Source organism: Mixophyes fleayi, chromosome 1 (assembly GCF_038048845.1).
Source record: "Mixophyes fleayi isolate aMixFle1 chromosome 1, aMixFle1.hap1, whole genome shotgun sequence".
Classification (NCBI taxonomy): Eukaryota; Metazoa; Chordata; class Amphibia; order Anura; family Limnodynastidae; genus Mixophyes; species Mixophyes fleayi.
In genome coordinates, this window is record NC_134402.1 from 36,383,062 (window position 1) to 36,406,154 (window position 23,093).

Sequence of the window (23,093 nt, forward strand, 5' to 3'; positions counted from 1 at the left end):
TGGGACCCTAACGCCCCCCTAAAATCTGGCCAGGATCCAACTGGATCACCTCACGTTGGTTTCATCCTAATCCTGTGCAGGGGTGTCCGAATGCATAACTGGAGAGACAGACAAACAGACCAATTAATTTTTTTATATATATAGATGATAAACTGCTAAACTACCCTTTTTATAAAACAGAACTCACAAAAAAAAGCTGTAAAAGATAAGGTGTTTTTAGAATAATATGCATTTTAATAAAATTAATCTTTAATATTCAAATGTTTTGATTACCAGGAATTTCTCATAAACTCCCCAGATTTTGAGGCAGCTAAATTTTGGGTGGGTAACATGGGGAAGAATGCCACCCACGCTGTTGTCTATGCCCAGCTGTATACGTCAGATGGACAGTGCCATGGATTACACTCCTTTGTTGTACAGGTGAGACTAATGTTCTTTACTTGTCATATGGAAAGAGGTGTGTAATATCCATAGGGGCTTGATATAGATAGATAGATATATATATATATATATATATATATATATATATATATATATATATATATATATGTGTGTGTGTGTAATATATATATAGAATCTATTTATTTATTTTTTGTTTTTTTTACAGTGTTAGAATATCATTCTTTTATAGAAGTTTTAAATAAAGATTTGTATTTGCCTTTTATTTCTATGGGTTTATTGCTGCGTCACCAGGCGATCTTGTACTGTACGATAACCTAGAGCCAGTTTCTCTATGAATAGAGTCAGTACACCCTGCTCAATGTCAATCATATGGGGTGCAGAATTTGGTGGACATGCAGCGGTTGTTAATCCAGGCAGGGTGCAGAATTTGGTTGATATGAGGCAGTTGTTAATCCAGGCAGGGTTGCAGAATTTGGTTGCTATGAGGCAGTTGTTAATCCAGGCAGGGTGCAGAATTTGGTGGGCATGAGGCGGTTGTTAATTCAGGCAGTGTGCAGAATTGAGTGGGCATGAGGCGGTTGTTAATCCAGACAGGGTGCAGAATTTGGTGGGCATGAGGCGGTTGTTAATCCAGGCAGGGTGCAGAATTTGGTGGACATGAGGCGGTTGTTAATCCAGGCAGGGTGCAGAATTTGGTTGATATGAGGCGGTTGTTAATCCAGGCAGTGTGCAGAATTTGGTGGACATGAGGCGGTTGTTAATCCAGGCAGTGTGCAGAATTTGGTGGGCATGAGGCGGTTGTTAATCAAGGCAGGGTGCAGAATTTGGTGGACATGCAACTTCAGTAGGCATTAAGTTGCTATGTTGGTCAAAGGGCTGTTTAGGTATAGATAGTCCTCTGGTGGCCATAAGGATGTCTATCTGGGCAAATCTCTGTATATAGTGGGCATGAGGTTGTTATACTGGACACAGGGTGACATATGGTTGGCATGAGGCTCTTATATTGGACTCAAGGCTGTAGTAATGGGCCTAGGACTGGTTGGTGTGAGACTACTATGCTGGGTTCGGAGCTGCATATGATATGCGTGGACAATATGTGATGGATATTAAACTTGTATGCTGAATATGGGTTATATGCATTGGCCACGGTCCTGCTTGCTACTTTATCACCATGCAATGTTGGCTACATATGAGAAGTGCCTTGTACTCCCCCCCCCCCCCCCCCCCCACCTGCTGTCCAACCCTCCATCATGTGGACCAAAACTTGGTCCTCCATACATAAGAAACTGGACAGCTCAGACTTAAGACATACGGTCAGTGGACAAAACATGGTAACACCAAGCAAGGGCTTCCACACAGGTGTGACTCGTGCATCAATTGGGTAAATAAACTCCCAGCGTGGTCGGCGTCATGTATAAGAATGCTGGACTGTCCTGGATACCTAGGATTATGAATAGCATGGCTGGGAGATAAGACCTCTGTGACTTACAAAGAGGGGTTTTGGGGTGCATTTGGCAGGAGCTTCAGTAACCAAGACGGCTAAACTTGGTAATGTTTCATGAGCAACGGTGTCTAAGGTGAAGTCCGCATGGATTCTGGAGGGAAATCTATGACTGTCAAAGGGCAGCAGAGGGTGGAGGTTAATACTCAATGCATTGGATTAAAGTACAAGGCAAACAGGTCAGCACTGCAGATCAGCTGACTGCAAATTTCCGTCTTGAGCTAGCAGCCACGGAGCGTGGTATCACAGTTGGGTGATAAACCGCCCCGCACACAGGGCAATGCACGTTCGGAGTTCAGTGGTACAAAGAGCACAGGCAATGACCTACCGAGCAGTGGAGGAAGCTGATATGGTCATATGAATTCTTCTTCCACATGTTCTTAACATGCTGGGTCCATGATGTTGTGGGTGTCATTTCCTGTCATGGATTAAAGTGCATTCTTTCCCTATCGAGAGCAATATAACCACTTTATGGCACTTTGTGGTCATCTTCGCCCAGTGTTGCGGCATGTCTGTCCTGAGGAGTGTTTTCCAGGATGATAATGTCCCCGTCCACACAGCACATGTGGTCTTCCAGTGGTTTAATGAGAATGTTACTGATGTTCTCCGTATGTCATGCTCTTCTCAATCACCAGATCTGAGCCCAATCGACCAGCGCGAGAATAATGCTTACTCCCTTCTGCACAATTCCAGACAGTGGTAGACCTCACTTGCAGGCTGTCTTGTGATGTGTGTCCCTCTTTTAACAGACAAGCAGGTTGCACACGGCGCATTTCTCCTTAGAACTTCTGCAGCTGTCAGTCACACTCTGCCTGCTCTTAGAGAACCTTCTTTGTAACATGGCAACTTGCTGCAGAGGGGTGGAAGAGAGACTGATGGACTTCTTTAGTTAAATATCAACACTTTGTATTTTGGGTTGTATTAAACAGCCTTTTATGTCTGTCTAAACTCTCTCTTTCCCTATCCCTCACCCTTCCCAATGTAACAAACTATAAGTCAGTAACAATGGCCTAGTACTACAGCGGATCACTCTATATCAGTAGAGATTCTTCCTCATTAATGACCCATTGTTTCAGAGGTTTCTCCCAGGACAATTCCTAAAACCTGTGATAAATGGACATCATGGTAGTATCTTACTATCTTGGAAAATTTGACAACTGGAAACTACTGGCTACCCTCATCTCACCAAAATCTCTTGTTTAAGTTTCAATCTCCCCCACCTCCTCCCCAGCAAAAGCCACCAGCAGCTCTCTGATGGTCCCTGAGAAAAGCATTAGGGATATGGATGGCAGGGGTCTGAAAAATATATAGGACTTTTGGCAGTATATGAATCTTGATAGTGTTTATTCTCCCCATCCAGGATAATTTTAACTATTTAAATTTAGCCAAAAGCAATGAGAAGTTGAGAGAGATAGAGTTATGTCTGGTAAAGGTGACCCCCACATAACGGATGTGAGAGGTACCGGTATGTCATTCCTCTGAACTGAATACATTTAGAGCTACTGATTTGGTGAAGTTGATCTTAGAGTTAGATAAGCGACCAAACCGCTGGAATTCTGAAATCAGATTGACACCTCTGGATTGGCAATTATGGCAAGAAGGACACCTGCAAGCGGGGCACGTTTGTGCTCTCCCTTCGCAATCCGCATCTGGCCAAAACCTCCATGCAAAGAAAAAATATGAGTGGGGAGAGAGGACATCCCTGACATCCCTGAGAGGACATCCCTGACATCCCTGTCTGGTTCCATTGGTGATCAGAAAGGGCACCATTAACCTTAGTCCTGGCTGATGGATCCTTTTCCTCCTTTGGAATGATTGTTATTTGGGCCTCTGGAGACTAACGGGAGAAAGAGGAATAAAAATATCTTGAAAGGTTTTGTAAACACCTGCACTTCACTAAGGGTGTGTAGACTTTACACATTCACTGTATATCTGTTAATTAGTAATAATGCTAAGTACTGCTTACTGTATAGTATGTCTGCTGCACAGTGAATTCATTAATTTGGACACTTATTCCACCCTCCCCTGGTTGATACATAACTTATTGAAGCAAAGAACATTGGAGACTTTATTTAAAGTGTTATTTATCACTACCATAAACACATTGGTTCATGGTATGTGTGCAGCACATTTTATAGTATGTGTCTAGACTGCGCTAAGAAAGTAGTTTATATCCTCGTAAAGTTACTGGCTAATGCCACCTCTGAGTCTGTGTTAAAATATAATCCTATTTTGTGATTTAAAAAGCTGTTTTGCCCCCTGCAAATTTGACAACTCCCCCCCCTTGTAGCACATTGTAATATCGAATCCACAAAACTCAATCTCATTTTAGTCTTTATTGTGCTTAGACCAGTGCATAATTGTGAATATACTTTTCGTTCTATATTTTTTCCATGATATTAATTAGAGCAAAGTCTGTGTGAAATGCTTAATTAGGTGTCACAGATACTGTGCTCTACTCGACTGCTGCCAGCAGTCGTAGCAATTAACTTTTGTCTATATCCCAGTGCCTGTTATGCTGGTAAATAACTGAATACATGCAGGGCATGCAGGACTGTATTTTTGTGAGATCTATTTAATTTCATTATTCCATCTACCAGGTTAACATTTTAAAGTTAAGTTCCCCTGTCTCTTGCTGCTGGTGAGGTGCATGTAAGCATCACACAGGTGGTACAGATATTAGAAAACTACAACCACGACCCCTATCATCCCTAGACATAGTTATGATCTCATTTATTACCTTTTTATATGCTCATCTTAAGTATATAGTAACAAAGTCCATAAGTCAGAGTGTGGCATGGCGTGGGAGAGCGCGTGGCATTGCGTGTATCCCGTCTCTTCCGCTTCTGAACATTCTCTGCTTTTTCCAATTCATTTTAAACCCCAAATGAAGGGAATTTGTAGTTACTGCTGCTAGTTCATAATTAATTATCCACCTAAGCTATTGTATCCCCAGCACTCGTTACCTCCTGGTTACATTTTCTCTAATAAAACCAGATTTTGTATTGGTCTGTAATATGTTTTTAATGTCCTACTTAGATTCGTGACCCCAAAACTCTGCTTCCAATGCCAGGAGTGATGGTTGGTGACATCGGGAATAAACTGGGCCTAAATGGTGTAGACAATGGGTAAGTGACACCCAAGGAAGACTTGTGACATGATTGAATCTGAATGTGATGATATTACAGCAAATTTATATGGTTTACATCCAGTAAATCCTTATTGATGAGCGTATTCTCTGGATCAGACACAGGATTACAATTAGCTATTCAGTTTTACTGTCATAATTGTATTTTTTTCCAAGTTCACCCGGAACAGGACATTATTCAAAATAAGCCTCTTGCGTGCACGCTGTCCTACCTACAGCCCTGCAGCCTCTAGATGGCAGTGTTGTATCAGATTATAATTCAGTGCCAGTTTATTACCGTCGTCCTCTATTTTATGATTTTTTTTTTAAGAATAGAATTAAAGAATATAATAACTAAATATAACAATGCAATCACAATGTACCCCCTACTGTAAGACGTAAGGATTTATGAAGCCACTGGGGAGTTCCGTGACCAAGCAGCTTTGTGCGCTTTATACAGGTTACGGAACTCTTCAATGACTTATAGTTCACCTTTTATTTTACAAGCATCACAAGGGCAAAGAAAAGATGAGCACTTCCCTAAATCTCTATTGGGCTGCATATACTATCAATGGGTGTAGGTTGAGGGTCTTTCCCCTGAATGGCATTGCACTGGAATAACAGTTAGTTAGGTATATAAATTGTATAAAGAGTAAAGTTCTTGGTAAATTGTACAGTTCTTTAATGAAATTCTATGTTTCACAATAGTTTGCACATAAAATGCACTTTAAATACAATAGAATAGAATAAAAAACATCAAGATTCACCTGTGAGTCTGGTTTACCAAATGAAGTTCAATTAAAATAATATTGTCTCTAATATCCACACACACTCTTAAGTGTTGTGCGATACTGAATGTCTTGAATTTTTATTCCACGATTAATAATGTAAATTTTGTGAGTACTCACATTGAACATGATATTCCTAATAATGTCCTTGTTGAATCGCAGGGTCTTTTCCAGGCAGTTAGGGGCTGTATGTTTGTCGTCCCATATGTATTCATAACGGGATATTGCTCGGTCCGATGCACTTCCTATGATCTGGAACGCACTCTGCATTCCAATTTCCGTTATCGCTGTACCGTGTGGAACGCACGCTGGCTTTAGCGTTCCACAATAGTTTGCTGATAATTACAGAGCTCTGCTAATCGTATTCTGTCAGATTTTATAAGCAATGTCTTCTATGTTTTTCGATAATCACTATACCATATAGATCGCATGATGGACTTGGTATTCCATGACGACAAGGTGGTAAAGGAAGTTCTACTTTCTGTGTCTTAGAGTGTTTGTCCAATAAAATATTATATAGCGAAATCTTCTATAGTCAACGCGTTTCGCCAGATTGGCTTCATCAGGGATAGGGATTCCCCCATGTTCTCTTCATTAAATAGTGTTCTTGTTATCTGTCAGCCAATCTCATTTGGTCTTGTCTCCGCCTCTCAGATTGGCTTAACCAATAACTTTTGTCTCCTTACATTGCATGTACCTTGCATGTAAATTGTTGGAAACTTCAGTTAAATATATATAAAAAGAATATAAGTTGTCACATTAATTAATATAATACTTTTGATCATTAACCATATTAAATTTAGCGAACAGTTCTTGTTTTGCTGACTTTGGCTTATAAATATACGTTCTAAATCTTTTAAATGATAACCATCTCCGGTCGCAATAACCTCTTTTCATAATAACTATCTATTGTACTTTCTTTTCAATATGAGGATGGGTGAATTCTCTAATTTTCTGATCAATCTTCTATTTTTTTAAAAACTGCCTAATTCAAAGTCTAAGTATAACCCTTTTGGGTCCCGGGTGGACACTTCAAAGATCCATTTAGTTTCCTCCCTTGAAATTTTAGCCAAAAAGTCCCATCCTCTCCAGGATTTTTTGATTCCTTTGATTCCTAAAAATATAAGACTTGATGGGTCTGTATTATGTTTTAGTGCATAGTGATTGGATGCACCTGTGATTTTCTACTTTATTTTTAATATTTCTACAGTGTTCACGAAGTCTCACTTACAAGCTCCTAATGGTGCAGCCAACATACTGTAGGGCTTTTGATTATCCTTAATCCCCTCGGGATAATCTAATCATGCACATATTTTTTTCAATGATGTTACTTCCCACCTTTATAAGACACAAATTTCAATTTGAAACTGTGCATCTTGATATATGAGGTTGTTCTCATGTAACAGTTCCGTTATGGAACACAATGGGTCATGTGGGGCAGCGCAGTGGCTCAGTAGTTGGTACTTCTGGGGTCATAAGTTCAATTCCCGACCATGGCCTTATCTGTGTGGAGTTTGTATGTTCTCCCCGTGTTTGCGTGGGTTTCATCCGGGTGCTCCGGTTTCCTCCCACACTCCAAAAACATACTGGTAGGTTAATTAGCTGCTATCAAATTGACCCTTGTCTGTCTCTGTCTGTGTTAGGGAATTTAGACTGTAAGCTCCAATGGGGCAGGGACTGATGTGAGTGAGTTCTCTGTACAGCGCTGCGGAATTAGTGGCGCTATATAAATAAATGGTGATGATGATGATGTTACACAAGGATCAGTAATGACATCACTACACATCTCAATTTAAGGATATATTGTACAGGCTATCTTACATATAGTCATGTCACTTGTGTGTAGTAGAAATATATTCCATATGAATAAAATGTAGAACATGCAAACTCAGACTTTAGCTTTCAATTTCAGGTTCATGTTGAGATGCTCCACATGGACACATTCCTTTAAAGTTGCAAAAATTGTATTTTCATTCAATAACAGGTTAAGCCTGGACTACAGAAAACTATGTGGGAGAGAGTAGAAAATGTTTATATATTAGTCACATTACTCTTTACTTCAGCTGAGAGGTCATTAATAACATTAGTACCTTCTGCCTAATCTGCATGTGTATTTATACAGTGTCTGTGCTTACCAGTCATGTAAAATACACTGTATATTATATTGGAAAATTAAAAAAGCCAAAGGCCTACTTCTATTATGTTATATCTTCCTAACCTGCATCCGGTAGATGTGCTTTGACGTTTGGGAAAAAATGTTTATTTTTCTGGTTTTCGGCTTTTTTGGATAAAAACAAGACAGTAATTTTCCCCTTTCTCTGGACACCTCAGCAGGTAAATCTGGCAGAAGTATGCAGTTTAAGACTATGGGATCTACATAAGAGACAGAAAGATACAGTATATGCTCACAAGGAGCGGCCTCATTGAAATGTGCGGACAGATTAGGAGTTGGGAGGGAGGGAGTCTCCTAGCTCAACTGTAAATCACAGTGTTAAAGTAACGCTACCCATATCTGTGCGGTAAAAGCAACTTTATCCCTGTATGCAAAAATAGAAACATGTTTGGTCCAATTTTGCGGGTTTAGCGCCGAACTCTAAAAATACCTGTAAACTTGGTCGAAAGTTCTCAGTGAGTATTTTAATTTAAAAGAATTCAGATATTAATGTGCATGTTCCTTAAATAACCATATTACCTGGATTTAAAAGCTGCATGCTGTGCTATCTGAATAGGTATATTATGGTTGAACTAAAAAGAAATAGTTTTGTCATAATACGTCCGTGACCAAGGTATTCGTATGGTCTCCCTGGGACTTTAAAGTGCTAACATTTCCAGTATGGATTTGAAATGCCTGTATAAGTCAGTTTGGACCCGATTACACAAAACTATTTATCACAGTGTTATTTATAATGAAAAGAAGTATTGTTTATTACCCACAGCATTTTTTTAGGGGGGTGGAGTAATTTATTCATTTATTTACTATGATTTGTTTATTTGTTCATTATTTATATAGTGCCAACTCATTACGCTGTTCTTTTACAGAGAATTGTTAATCAGTCACATCCGTCCCTGCCACAGCACACTCTAACCGCACAACACACTCTAACCGCACAACACGCTCTAGCATTAAGCTACCATTATGTTTTAGGAGTGTGGGAAGATGCCAAACTCCAGGAGGGAACCCACACAAACATGGGAAGAATATACAAACTCCACATATATAGGGCCATGGTTGGGATAGAACCCATGAACCCAGCGCTGTGAGGCAGCCATGCTAACCCCTGGGCAGTGTTTTTTATTGGGTTACACAGCAAGTATAGTCAATATTTGACCTTAAAATAAAATAAATAAATATATATATATATAAACATATATATATATATATATATATATATATATATATATATATATATATAAATATATAATCAGAGGCAGTGTATTACTAGATTGAATAATGAACATGCAATAACTGGACTGTTTATTCTTGCTAAACAAGTCCACCACATTCTCTATCACTCCTCTACACTGTGTGGATTGGTGGATGGCAATGTGATGTCGCAGCAGCTCAAGTGACAGCATTCTCAGCTGTTTGACCTTCATCATGTACTATCTGCACCCTATCGTAAAGATTTTGACAGGGCTTTAGCTGGCTGTGATGGAGTAGGGATTTGTTTATGGTTGTACTTTACTTTTCAACAGATCTGCAGTGCAAATTCAGCTTATCACTGTAATGTATTTTATATTTATAGTTTATATCTAAAAAAGAAAAATCAGTTTTGGCATTGGGTGCATCTACCTAATGAATCTTCCATTTGTTGTCTGAGTAACCTGAATTTGGCAGTGGACTTGTTGGAAGTTTGGTAAAAGAATGTTGGGCCATGTCTGATCCCACAGATGCTGAGTTGAGAACTGATGGCTGGAGCAACCACTCTATTAATTGCTTTCACATTGCTGACAGTCCTGGTCCTAGAGCACTTCAAGGACTTTCTTGGCCTTGTGCCATGTAATGTTATCTTTGCTGAGAAAGTCCATTCGCAGATGGGTACACTGCCCTCTGAAGGGGTGCAACTGTTTGGCTGCGATATCTTGTTACATTCAAATGTCGTTTCACTCATATCATGGGATCCAGTGTGCGCCTTGTATAAGGCAGGCCCAAACCATTACACCGCCACCACCAGCCCACAGTGTTGCCATCCACCGGATACATCCGTGGACCTGTGGGGCCCTTTTTACTCCATATTCACAAACGTCTAAAGTAATAGACGGCCACTACAGCCAGAATGACAAGAGTCTCCTTAAAACTGCAATTAAGTTCAGCTATTTAAACACTGATCTATTAATCACCATATTCAAAATGTTGGTGTTAGAGTATTGACTCTATATAATTAATGCTAACATATTTTACTATAGCTCTGATATTAGGATTTCCAAATTTAAAAAAAGTAGTCTGCACATGTTTGTTAATGTGGGTATAAATCTGTTACTATTAACACAATATTTAGAGACTCCTCATTTAATACCAGTTTTTGTAAATTTGGCTAATGTTTTTTTTTTGCCTTTACACTACTCCTCCAAAAAACACATAACGGAAGGACAGGATATAGTTTTTGTTTTCCAATGTTTGTTTTATTTTGCCCACTGCAAGGTGGGTTGTCAGGTGCATGGTAAACATGGTTAGTTCTGGTTTGTAATATACCTCTGTCTGTACATATGGTGCTATCACTGACTGAGCAGTGAATTTCTTGGGAAGGGCCTGTTTTCTTAATCGTGGTCTTTTTGTGTATATCTCATACTGTATATAATCAGTATATATACAGTTTAGAAGACATTCCTATCATACTATTGGAATGTGATAGTGAGTCAACTTTCATGATATGATAAGAAAGATGAACATACAGTTATCATACGGTGTATGTGGAAGAGTTTATCTCATACTTTGTCTGGCAGTAGAGGACATAGACAGTAGGGTTTCTCTGTGCAAGGTTAGTCTTTGGGCTTCCTTCATTGGCCACGACTGAGCTCCATACCTATAAACGCTCACTGAACTTGTGTTTTGGATTGCGTAATGCTTGACCCAGTAATTAATACAGTTACAAGTATCCACAATATTAAAACTCCACATTTGTTTGACATAACATCAAGGCATGAACTGTTGAGTTTAAAATGATTTTGCTATTAAATTCAATAAATACTCTGTTATACGCTCTTGTAGCCTGTCGTCCTTTTTCCATACAATCCCTGTGATTAGGCACACTTTATCCTGTCCCTGAGAATCGGTGAAACACTGGGACCAGCAGTTAGAGGGCGAGTAACCAGATTGAATCTTACTGGGCTACAAAAGGGCAAACATGCTCCAAATCCATATAGTTTTGAGCAGATTTTCACACATATTCATCTAAGGCTTCTCTAAGAAATGGCACTAATGTGTTATGCTCCACTTCTTCTTTTTGTTCCACAGACTTTATTTTTTCTACTCAAATTGTTTCACAATAAACAGCAAATTCAGTTAAGTCACACAGTGGTATTTATTCATTTAACGTAAGATTTTAGTAACAACTAGTAATGAATATTAGTGGCAGGCGAATAGTCCCCATACAGATGAAGTAACGGAATAGTGCTCTGATTGGCCGCACCATTCTTCCACACAGGCGCAGGAGGGAAACCGCGTCAGAGGAAGCCACGTGATTGACCATTGGCAGCTGTTGCTGGGCAGGAGCAAGGAATGCGGCATTGATCACCATCATAGCATGAAAGTGACGGAGGGACTTAATTTTTTCAGTGTACATAACTATAATATGTTTAAAAGGCATAAAGTAAGCTGTACATTAATGCAACACTCCACATTAATATTAACCTCCTTTATACTAGAGATGGGCGGGTCCGGTTCCCCGAGAACCGAACCCACCCGAACTTTGGATATCCGAGCCCTCTCCGAATTCAAATCAAGGCCGAACGTCATCGTGACGTCGTCGGATCTCGGGGCTCGGTTCTCGCGATACTTTAAGATTATAAATACACGCCTCCACAGCAATCCATCGCCATTTGACAGAGGGAGAGAGCAGGGTGTAGTCACAGGCTGATTAGACCAGGGACAGAGAATCCAATATTCTGATTCCAAATACTGTAACAAATGTCGCTAGAGAAGAGAGGAGGATAGAGGTTTTTTTTTTTTGTTTTTTTTTAATATTTGGCACTCCCCAGTGCTTTGGGGTGTCCCTTATAATTGTGCATAAATATTTCTGGCTGTCAAAAGTCATATCTGTCAGCAGTATTTTAGCAAATAATTTTTACCACTACAAGTGCTTTGCGCTCAGAATGGATTCAAAGCAGTCCACATATGATCAGAATGAGCAACCAGGTTCTGTCACCAGTCCTGATGGTAGTGTTCCAGGACGTCATCTGGGCAAGGCGATGTCAAACTACACAGTGTTTCGAAATCAGTCCAAAAAACAAAAACCCCCAAAAAATTTACTGTGTTGAAGCGAAAAAGAAGTGTTACTGAGCAAAAGTTAAGTGCCGATTAAAAAAAAAATTGCCAACATGCCATTCTACACACGCAGTGGCAAAGAGAGAATGAGCCCTTCACCTTTGGCTATTAGTGGCAGATCCAAAAAAGTTACTGAGCCTACAATTGGTGCACAACTACTGTTACGCGTCAAAGCCGAGCTGCAAGATAACAGTAAGGCATTAGAGGATAATGTTTGCTCTGATTCACAAATGACACCAATCCCTATGGAGAGTCCATCCAACAGTGGTATGTCTAATCGTGAGCATTCTGTTAGTGTACCCATAAAGAAGGGCCCTTTCAGCAGTTCTGCTGATGTGTACCTGAACAGCCCGAGTGTAGCCGGTGATACACAAATTGAGGATGCCACTTTGGAAATAGAAAAGGATGAGGGGGAGATTTGTGGAGGTGACGAGGGCGCTAATGAGGATGTTGATGATTATGATGCAGACAGATACCAAATTGCCTTTCTCAATTTCTATTCTAGATTATATAACGGCTGAATAGTTTTCTATTTTACTCCTAGTGGAGAGGGGATCTGATGCAGACAGATACCAAACTGCCTTTGTCCATTTCTTTGTATATTCGAATTTCTAGTTCTACAGTCTATGCAGGCTACTTTTTCTTCTATTTTACTACAAGTGGATGGGGGGGGGGGTCTGATGCAGACAGATACCAAACTGCCTTTGTCCATTTCTTTGTATATTCGAATTTCTAGTTCCACAGGCTAGTGCAGGCTGCTTTTTTTATATTCAACTACAAGTGGAGGGCGGGGGGGGGGGCATAGATAGCCACCAAATTACCATGGTCCATTTAATTTTACTTTCTAATTCCACAGTCTATGCAGGCTTTTTTTTTATTCAACTACAAGTGGAGGGTGTAATATACTCCCAAAGACGATGGCTACATTGCCAATAATCAAAGATGGAGGAGGTAGACAACCAGGTTTGTCTGTATAATTTGCAGACAAGTGTTTGAATTAAGGACGGCCTACCAGGGATTAAACTGTTTTTTCCATAATTTATTAGCTTTAGAATTACCTCACTTATCCAAGAAACTGGTGGAGCACTAAATAAGGTTATTTTAGACAAAAAAATTTTTATTTTTTTCAAAAATAGCAAAACAAAACCAAAACACGCAAGGGCGGTTTTGCAAAACCAAAACACGAAGGTAATCCAGATCCAAAACCAAAACACGGGGGTCAGTGACCATCTCTACTTTATACACATCTGACCATTATACCAAAGTTTTCCTTGACACATTCTTAATTTCTTTAAGAATTCTTAAATAACACTCACACACCAATAACCAAATATGCATTTTTATGTGAAATCATCCTGGACACATTTTCACGTTTACTTTTAAAATGAGACTGTAAGTGACTTCCCAAAAGTCCAGTATCAAACTTCGCATTTTCTGTAGTTTACCTAGATAAAATTATATGTCTCTTTCTATATCACATCTCTGAATACATAATATCTTATATATTATGTTGTTTCCTGTTCATGAGTCTGTGTGTGTGTGAATTTGCCTTGTACTGTTACTGAACTGTTTTAATTATCCCTCATTACCTCATGTGAGAAACAGACTTAATTTTTTTGCAGTACCATAGAATGCAGCTCTCTGTTATGGAACAAATCAGTCATCCAGAGTATGCGTTACAATATTGCACTGTGAAACCAGTACTGGTAATTCCAAATTCACTTTCAAAATAACACTAGGAACACAAGGAATAAAAGCAAATAATTGCTGCTGCTCTCTCTTACATGATCTCCAAACATTAACTGATTGTCACTGAGAGGAGCACTGCTAAACAATGTAAGGGGATTCCAGGGACTATATGGAGAAAGATTATTCAGGCAAAATTAACCCTAGTGTGTATGTGTCTGTGTGTTGGGAGATTTAGATTGTAAGCATCACCACATCAGGGACTGATGTGAATGATTATATATTCTCTGTAAAGTTTTGTGAAATATGTACTGTATAAATAACTGTAAATATTGATAATAATTATGGGCAGCACGGTGGCTTAGTGGTTAGCACCTCTGCCTCAATTTCTGACCATGGCCTTATCTGGAGTTTGTATGTTCTCCCCATGTTTGCGTGGGTTTCCTCCGGGTACTCTGGTTTCCCCCAACACTCCAAAAACATACTAGTAGGTTCTCTCTCTCTCCCCCTCCCCTCCCCCCCATTGGGACAGGGACTGATGTGAATGAGTTCTCTGTACAGCGCTTCGGAATCAGTGGCGCTATAAAAATAAATGGTGATGATAATGCAACAAGCACAAAATAGAGGAATACAACTGTACAGAACAAATTGTTTTTATGAACTAGGTTTTACATTCACGCACAGTTACAGACTGCATGGTGGAACATGTTCAAACTGGGTAATTATATATCTCTATGACAAAGTAAAAATCATTTAAATTACATATATATATTCAAATATATATCCCACACAAGCTGCTCGCCAGTAAGGGTCTGCAGGCCCCATGATAATAGTGAGCATAGAGTGAAACCAGTTCTTCGCGTGTATTCCTCCTTGATCTAAGAAGTCTTTATGATAAATGATGGGTATAAAATCAAGATAATTTTTTTAATAGATAACAATTATAAAAACTTGATATATAAATAGTTACAAACCTACAAGTACCTTTTAGCAAACATACAAGTAACTTTATATAATCTAGGTATGTGTAAGAATCACCTTTTAATCAAACAGAACAGCACATTCCTTAGGATGGACAGACTCATGGATGGACAGAAATCGCCAATCATGAAGAAACTCGCTAAGAAACAATTAGCTTCTTTCATCCTGCTGCGGAGTTGAATATGCGCCCAGTGGCGGAACTACCATTGGTGCACCGGGGCCCAGGGATATAATGTATTCGGCAACTGAGCTACTATGTGTCCATCCTAAGGAATGTTCTGCACTGTGATTATTACGCATACCTTCTTCATTTAAAGTCCTGTGGGTTTTTTTTTTTAATAACAGTGTAATTATCTACATTTTTATGATTGCTGTCTATTAAAGAATTTATATTGATTTTATACCTGAATAATCCATCATCTATCATAAAGGTTTTTCAGAGAAAGGTGGAACAGACGCTATACGCTGCTTTCATTTTGTGCTCCAATTAATTAATTCAAGACAACTAGGTAGGGTCTGTGTATGGAGAACACACAAGTGACAAGATTAGAGTGCAAAGGTTTCTTCTGGGTTTTTTTTGTCAAGGAAAACTGAGGTTTATTTTGGACTGTGACGTGGATTAAGACTGGAGGGGGGGTAAATTTACCAAGCTGCAGGGTTGAACAAGTGGAGATGTTGCCTATAGCAACCAATCAAATTCTATTTATCATTTATTCAGTGCATTCTACAAAATAACTAGAATGTGATTGGTTGCTATAGGCAACATCTCCAATTTTTCAAACCCGCATCTTGATAAATTTACCCCCAGGAGTCTGTTTTGCCACTAATGGTTCACTTTGGAATCCATAACATACAAACAAGTATGTTTATGTATGGAAACTAATGTTTTCAGTTAAGACCCACAGGGTAAGAACCCCTGATCTATAGCATCTGACATATTAGGCCCAATCCTCTGTCAAGATGACAAATACTGATTGGATTCTCTCTCAATGAAATTTCATGAAGAAACGGGGGGGGGGGGGGGGGGCTTCCTCCCAACTTAAATCCCACTAGTGGTCTCTTTCCAGGCTGAGTTCTATTTGTTTATTGTCTTTTTACAGTCAGGGTCACGGTGTAGCGCAGATATCATTTATTTTCATTAGAACGCTTTTCACGGTGTCATAAACCTTTTACACTGCCAGCCAGGGCCTGGAATACACAGTTCTGCTTTGAAAGTCCTGATTCTTCAATAAAAGGGGGGAAAATGGCTACAGGAAAGAAAAACATTGCAAGAACCTGGCATGGAATGAACTATGTTAAACATTTTCAACATTCTTCAGTTTTATGTATTTCAGTTGAAGTTACATTTTCACAGATGTTTTGAAAAAAAATAAGTGACGTGTAATGGTATATATTCCAATCTGTAATGCAGATAGAACGAGCATGATAAAGTGACTTGTGCACTGGGCTCTCAAGTGATGGAACCTCAATGATAAAGACGTATGTTTCATAGTGTTTGGTTCACTTTTAGGCATATCTCAGGGTCTTGTGGCCCATATATTACTTGTAGGTCTTTATCCCATAGGTAGTAACCCAGCAGGTGCAAATATGTAGAACAGAGAAAAGGAATAGCAGCAGTATAGTGTAGTAAAATCATCAAATGTAATAAACTTTTAAAAATATAGACAAAAAAAATCAGAAACACTAAAGCCTAATACAGCATTTAACGATTAACAGTGTTGCTCCAGTAATGACGCCAACATGAGTTGGATTGGATCCAGAACTTCTCCTGAATGGTTATTGAATGGTACCCTAGTCGTTTCATTCTATAAAGTACATCATAGTATGAACCGCATCCACTCACTGGAACCAGGTATTTAAAGACACTTGGGGGTAAATGTACAAAGCTGCAGGTTTAAAAAGTGGAGATGTTGCCAATAGCAACCAATCAGATTCTAGCTGTCATTTTGTAGAATGTACTAAATAAACGATAAATGTGTTTTTTTTATATAAAATATATTTTTTAAATGTCTGCTTTACTTCTGAGGAAATATGAGAAAAACTTTGTTTTCATTAAGACACATGACAGGAATACTCTGCATAGGGACTTGACTACTTCTTCTTTGTCTAGTAAATAATGAGCCATTTTAGAAATGTACCCAGAAAATCACCTTTAGGGGGTGGATTTACTAAAACTTCTAAAAATGAAAAGTGAAAGTGTTGCCCATAGCAACCAATCAGAGCCGAGCTATCGTTTATCTAAAATACACTAGATAAATGATAGCTAGAATCTGATTGGTTGCTATGGGCAACACTTCTACTTTTCCTATTTAGAAGTCTTAGTAAATCTACACCATACTTACCCACTTTTTACTCTTTCCTTCCGGGAGATCCCGGAGGGGACGTGAAATTTAAGGACAGAAGGGGGCGGACGCGGCAAATTTGCACTATTCACCACGAATCGCATCATGGAGGCTCCAATCCTGCCCATGGGCAGAATGCGGGAGAAGGACCTGCTCTTGTGGGAGTCCGGGAGACCTACCCAGAATTTGGGAGTCTCCCGGACATTGCGGGAGAGTGATCAAGCATGATCTAAACAGACCCTTATTGGAACCCCACTGTGAGCTAGATACACCTTATCCACCAATTATAATAGACTTTGAGGCAGGACTTATATTTTGCTAACAGGGTAGGGGCCACAACCCGTCTTTCAGTCAATGGGCTGGAGGTTTGTTTAAACAAATATTTATTTTTAGAGTTTTTCACTTTTTCATTTGTCTCCTCTCTTTCCTGCTGACATTTCCTGTCTAAATATAAGCAGTTGAAATATGGAAATTAGAGGGAACTGACAGGTTTGGCCCTGTCACTGTTCTTAGTGGCGTGCATAAAGACGCACATATAACATGTAAATGTACAACATAGCCCACAGTTATTTGGAAAAATCATTGAGTTGAAGGCACAAGTGTAGGTTAGTGTGGAGAAAACAAGGTCACTTATGTAGCAAAACGTTACTGTCCACATAGTGTTCTGTTTTTATTCTAGTAGTTATGGAAAATGCGGCCTGAACATGTGCATTACCTAATATAGAACAGTTAAACAGTTTATCTTACTGCTTTGGATTCTGTTTCAGAAGTTAACAATAGGGAATAAAAGTAAAGTAACTTAGCGGAGGGTTGAATTAAGGGGCCGTAGCTTCACTTCTCCTTGTTTAGGGGAACTTCAGGTATCCATTTCCTAACACAAAAGATCTCTGCTCGGGTGGTTAAACATCATTTATCCATGGTTTAACAAATTTTGGTGGTCACATAAATATTTATAGTTGGAGTAAATATTCTGCAAAGTTTGCAACACATATGCCAAGATAGAAGAAATGGATAGATTTTACTAGAAGTGAAAGCTGAAAATAAATATAGAGGCTCGCAGCCAACTTTTCTATATATAACCTCACACATACTTGACTGATGTTGAGTACTCTTTTATATAGTAAATGTTTGTATTGTTGAAGAAAGATTTGTGTAACCCTTTACTGGAAGAAAACCAGAAACGCTACACATTTTCTTGTTGATCGAACCCCGGTGGCTCCGGAGGGTGTGGACGCCCACTGGCGCATTATAGTGAAGGGTTGTCAATGCAGCTGATTGCACAAGCCAGAGTAGCCGTCCAATCGGCTCCATCAACAACCGTCCACTGAGCAGCTTTGGACAAATAAGCATTTTCTGTTAAATTGATTGTAGCTGGAAATATAAGGACTAAATTCAAAAATGAATAAATTAATTTTAATGCATACAACATTTAGGTAAAATGCACTGGTTATTTCTACTTGAAAAAATAAATAAATAAAAATAGTGTGGTGGAACGTTTCCTACCCCATCCATCATAAACTGTAGAAGACTCAGAAAACATCTTATCAAATAACTCAAAGCTGTTTTATATAGGACAACAAGTTAAAATTTCAAAGCATAATGTCAGTTACTCCTGTTAATCATACAGTAAAATTGCCCCAGTATGCAAATTCAGCAGTCTGTATCACATATTTTAATTGAGGAACTTAATGCTTGCCAGTTAGTCAGGTTAATGAGCTGCACTCTTATTATTTGTCCTCTGATACTCTCATTTTCCAAACTGTGTTATGCACCAGTTGTTATAAATACCCTGCAATGTGTTCAGGCTGCTTAAAGAGGGTGGGTCTTTCCTACTCCACTCTCGTTCCTGAGACCCCACAGAAAATAGAACTTAGGAGGAGTGCGGTTTAGCAGCCTGGTTTCCACTATTGATCTAGATCTGCGCAAAGCAGAATATTTGTGGCAATGACTTTAATAGAATGTAATGTATTCTAACAAAATGGTCGATTTAAAAGTTTGTTCTGTTTATAATTGACTCTATTTGTCTTTCATTTACTTATTTTATTTTTTAACAGATTTGCAATGTTTTACAATGTTCGCATCCCCCATGAAAACCTTTTGAACCGCAATGGTGACGTTACATCCGGTGGGTCTTACACAAGTATATACAAGGTATAACCCATTTCACCAAAGCAGTTTCTTGATAGAAGTCAGAAAATTGTTCAGAAATGACTTACTACTGTATGTCTGTGAAAGAAACGTAACGCTGTTCTCCCCAGAAAATTTTGCCAGCCGGGTGGTATTAGCAAGCAGCCTGGTGGGGAGCAGTTGTAATATTTTGCAATAATAGTGAATAAAATGTTGGAGGTTATTGTCCACACCTGCCAGGACTGGTTAGACTGGTGGTCAGTGGTCTAACACACACTGCTGGCTGTAGTGCTCACATAGTGCCTGTTCTAATAGGAGAAACAATGGTTTATTCTATTATAATAGGACTCTGTTGGGCTCCAAGAGCCGGGTAGCAAAAAAAAAAAACAGCCGAGAGGAGCACCCAGGAAATAGGTGCTGGGGAGAACACTGTGTATGCTGTTTCTGCTGTCTGTACTTGGAAAGGGTTCTTTACTGGAAGAGCAGTGAAACTGGAATGTGCTCCCACAAGAGCTTGTATTGGCAGATACTGTAGAAAAGTATAAGAAAGGATTAATAAAACAAAGCTGCTGGCATTTATAGTAGGTTGTTCCATGGAATTGTCTAGTTGCCGTAATGGGATTTGGATCAACTCTGGTTTTCAGGATTTTCAAGCTTAACTTGTTGCACATATGTCTTTTTTTCAACTTAAACATCCATGTGACTGTGTTCAGCATTATGTCATTCAGTTAATGTGTGGTGTCCCGTTCAGCATATAAAAAGTTACCAATAAAAGCAAATCTGAATTTTAAAAGAATCTACAGAGTAGCGCTTACCTTAGGTTTGCTATAGGGCTGCCGATCACAATGCTAAACAGAAACACGTATAGAAAAGTACACATGGACCGTATAGTTTAGTGTGGGAATAAAGCAGTTACCTAAGCTGCAAGTAGTAAATACAATAAGAATATCCAATGTCCCTGGCGCCACCTATAGACCCTTAATTATTCAAATCATATGTAAATTAGGCAAAATTCATCTCAAGATTTATTATCACTTGTACTGTAAACACTCAGATCCTAGAGCAGTATTGTATATTTCTCCTGCTAAAAAAACAGGTCTCATTTCAAGAACCTGCAACTTAAAATCCTATGGTAAAATCTAATCAGTCCTCAGTCCTTAACAATCACTCGTCAGTGAAATGTATTGTATTAAATATTACAAAAACTGATCAATGTCCAATAATCCATATATTGGTTGCGCGAATACTCGCGTATATGTGTATTGTTTGTTAAACTTCCTTATGATCCGGAACGATTGTCTGCAGCGTAGTGTTCTTTCCCCTCCTTTGGGGTTTTCCGCAGTACACCCCTTCTGTTGGTAGGTGCAGGGGATCACGAGAGGCTTCTTGGCTCCCTGGAACGCAGCGTTTTTGTAATATTTAGTACAATCCATATCACTGACGAGCGATTGTTTAGGACTGAGGACTGATTCGATTTTACCATAGAATTTTACGTTGCAGGTTCTTGAAATGAGACCTGTCTTTTAGCAGGAGAAATATAAAATACTGCTTTATGATTTACAGTAGAAGTGATAATAAAACAAGAGATGTATTTTGCCTAACTTACATATCATTTGAATCATTAAGGGACTAAAGGTGGTGCCAGGGATATTGGATATTCCTATTAAATCTGAATTTTTAATGCTATTAATTTTTCAAAGCTCTGTCAGGGTTTAAGTGACATTTCTTTCAGTGTATCAAAAGCAACGTGAGCTTTTCTTGTGCTTCTCGTGTATCGAACAGGACATCATTAATAGAATTGAATGGAGTCCTGTTTGTAACAGAGACATGACCCAGGTACCCCCCCTACCGCCGTCTCTGCTATCATCACTGTTGTGTCCAAGAGCTGCTGTCACCTATGCTGTTATTGGCTAATAGTAGTCTATCTAAGGAACAACATAAAACTGCTGTGGTTTTGGTCTATCAGAAAATAAGTTATTCCAGAGACATTGAATACTATGGGGTATATTTACTAAACGGCGGGTTTGAAAAAGTGGAGATGTTGCCTATAGCAACCAATCAGATTCTAGCTATCATTTATTTAGTGCATTCTACAAAATGAAAGCTAGAATCTGATTGGTTGCTATTGGCAACATCTCCACTTCTTCAAACTTAGTAAATCTAGCCCTATGAGTCCTAATTGGAATATAAAATTAATTTACATCTTTCCCCCAGTCTCAATGATTAACAAAGTGTTGGAAAAAATATGGAAAGACCAACTAAATGTAAGTGCAATTATACCAATGTGGTCAAGTAGAGCCTGATATCCTGCCTTTCCAAAGGGGATTATTGGGTCTTTCCTCTGAAATATGGAGAAATTGTATAACTTGGTGTAAGAGTAGATCAATTATTCATTTAGATCCTCCAATGCAACCAGAAATTCCCCAACAAGACTTTCATCTGGGTCTTAACATTTATGTTTTAGCATTAAATAGCATCACTGAACTCAATGATATATCTTATAGTATAACAATGTTCCTGAAAGCATTTTAAAATATTACACTCTTTGATGAGCAACTTTTCTAGATGTAAATATATTTTTGAATTAATACATGGACTCTGCATTTGAAACAATAGGTGAAATTTCATTGAAATTTTTAACCAGCAAAACTATTTTGTTGCTTCCTATCCATTCTGCTGAGTTTGTAAAGGTCTTGTAGCTATAGAACCCTCCTCCCTCCCCCAGTCTAAAAAAATAAAACTTGTCTGTGCCCTAGATGATAAGGAAAAGTAAAATGTTCATTAATTTTTTTTTTTTTTTGGGGGGGGAGGATTCAATTAACCGCTACGTGACGTCTGAGCCCCACATGATGTGCTTTTTAGCTAGCCATTCCACACATAAGGCTGAAATAGGTGTTGTACTTATTGATACCTTTATTAGTTGATGATAAATAATTGAAAGACTTAAGGAAATAACCCTAAATAAACAATATGAAAAGTTTCACTGTGTTGTACACTAGCAGCAGGGAAGTGAGTGTGAATTGTGCACTAGCCGCAGGGAAGTGAGTGTGAATTGTGCACTAGCCGCAGGCAAGTGAGTATGAATTGTACACTAGCCACCAGCATGGGGACTCTTAGAACTGGGGTGCAACGCACCTCAATATAAAATAGGGTTCATGCATCCAGTCTACCTCAGTTACCTGTTGATATTGCCCATTAAAAATAGTTGGTTGAGAGCATGTGTTTTAGTAGACTTTTGGGATATCTATCGTAACTTTACTTACACTACATCTGTTTGTTGTGGGATTTCCTTTAGGACCCCAAGCAGCGTCTTGGTGCCTCTCTCGGCACTCTGTCCAGTGGAAGGGTATCGATCATTGGAATGGTAGTGGTGAACCTGAAGCTCGCTGTGTCTATTGCTATCCGTTTCTCAGCAACACGTCGCCAATTTGGACCTACCGAAAAGGAAGAAATACCTGTACTGGAATATCAGTTGCAGGTAGATATTGAACCAAACTCCTATTTATCCACGTCGACAACTTTATCTCAAATATCTTCACTTCTGTTAACTCCTGAAAATTCTATATAAGTCTGTGTAGTTATTTTTTTATTGCACGTATGCAAAGATCAGTCAAGAACTTATCAATTAAAATTACAATTTACAAAATTTTGAAAA

General features: G+C 38.9%; 1 protein-coding gene across 2 annotated transcripts in view; it reads left to right on the top strand.

Annotated features, from left to right (window-relative positions):
• ACOX3 (acyl-CoA oxidase 3, pristanoyl) overlaps positions 1-23,093 on the top strand; it is a 79,823-nt gene that overhangs the window by 8,548 nt on the left and 48,182 nt on the right. For both annotated transcript variants that reach the window (XM_075194381.1, XM_075194382.1), the window contains exons 6-9: positions 277-420; positions 4,943-5,031; positions 19,366-19,462; positions 22,734-22,916. In XM_075194381.1, coding sequence (XP_075050482.1) covers positions 277-420; positions 4,943-5,031; positions 19,366-19,462; positions 22,734-22,916 — 513 coding nt within the window. The remainder of the gene's footprint in view (positions 1-276; positions 421-4,942; positions 5,032-19,365; positions 19,463-22,733; positions 22,917-23,093) is intronic.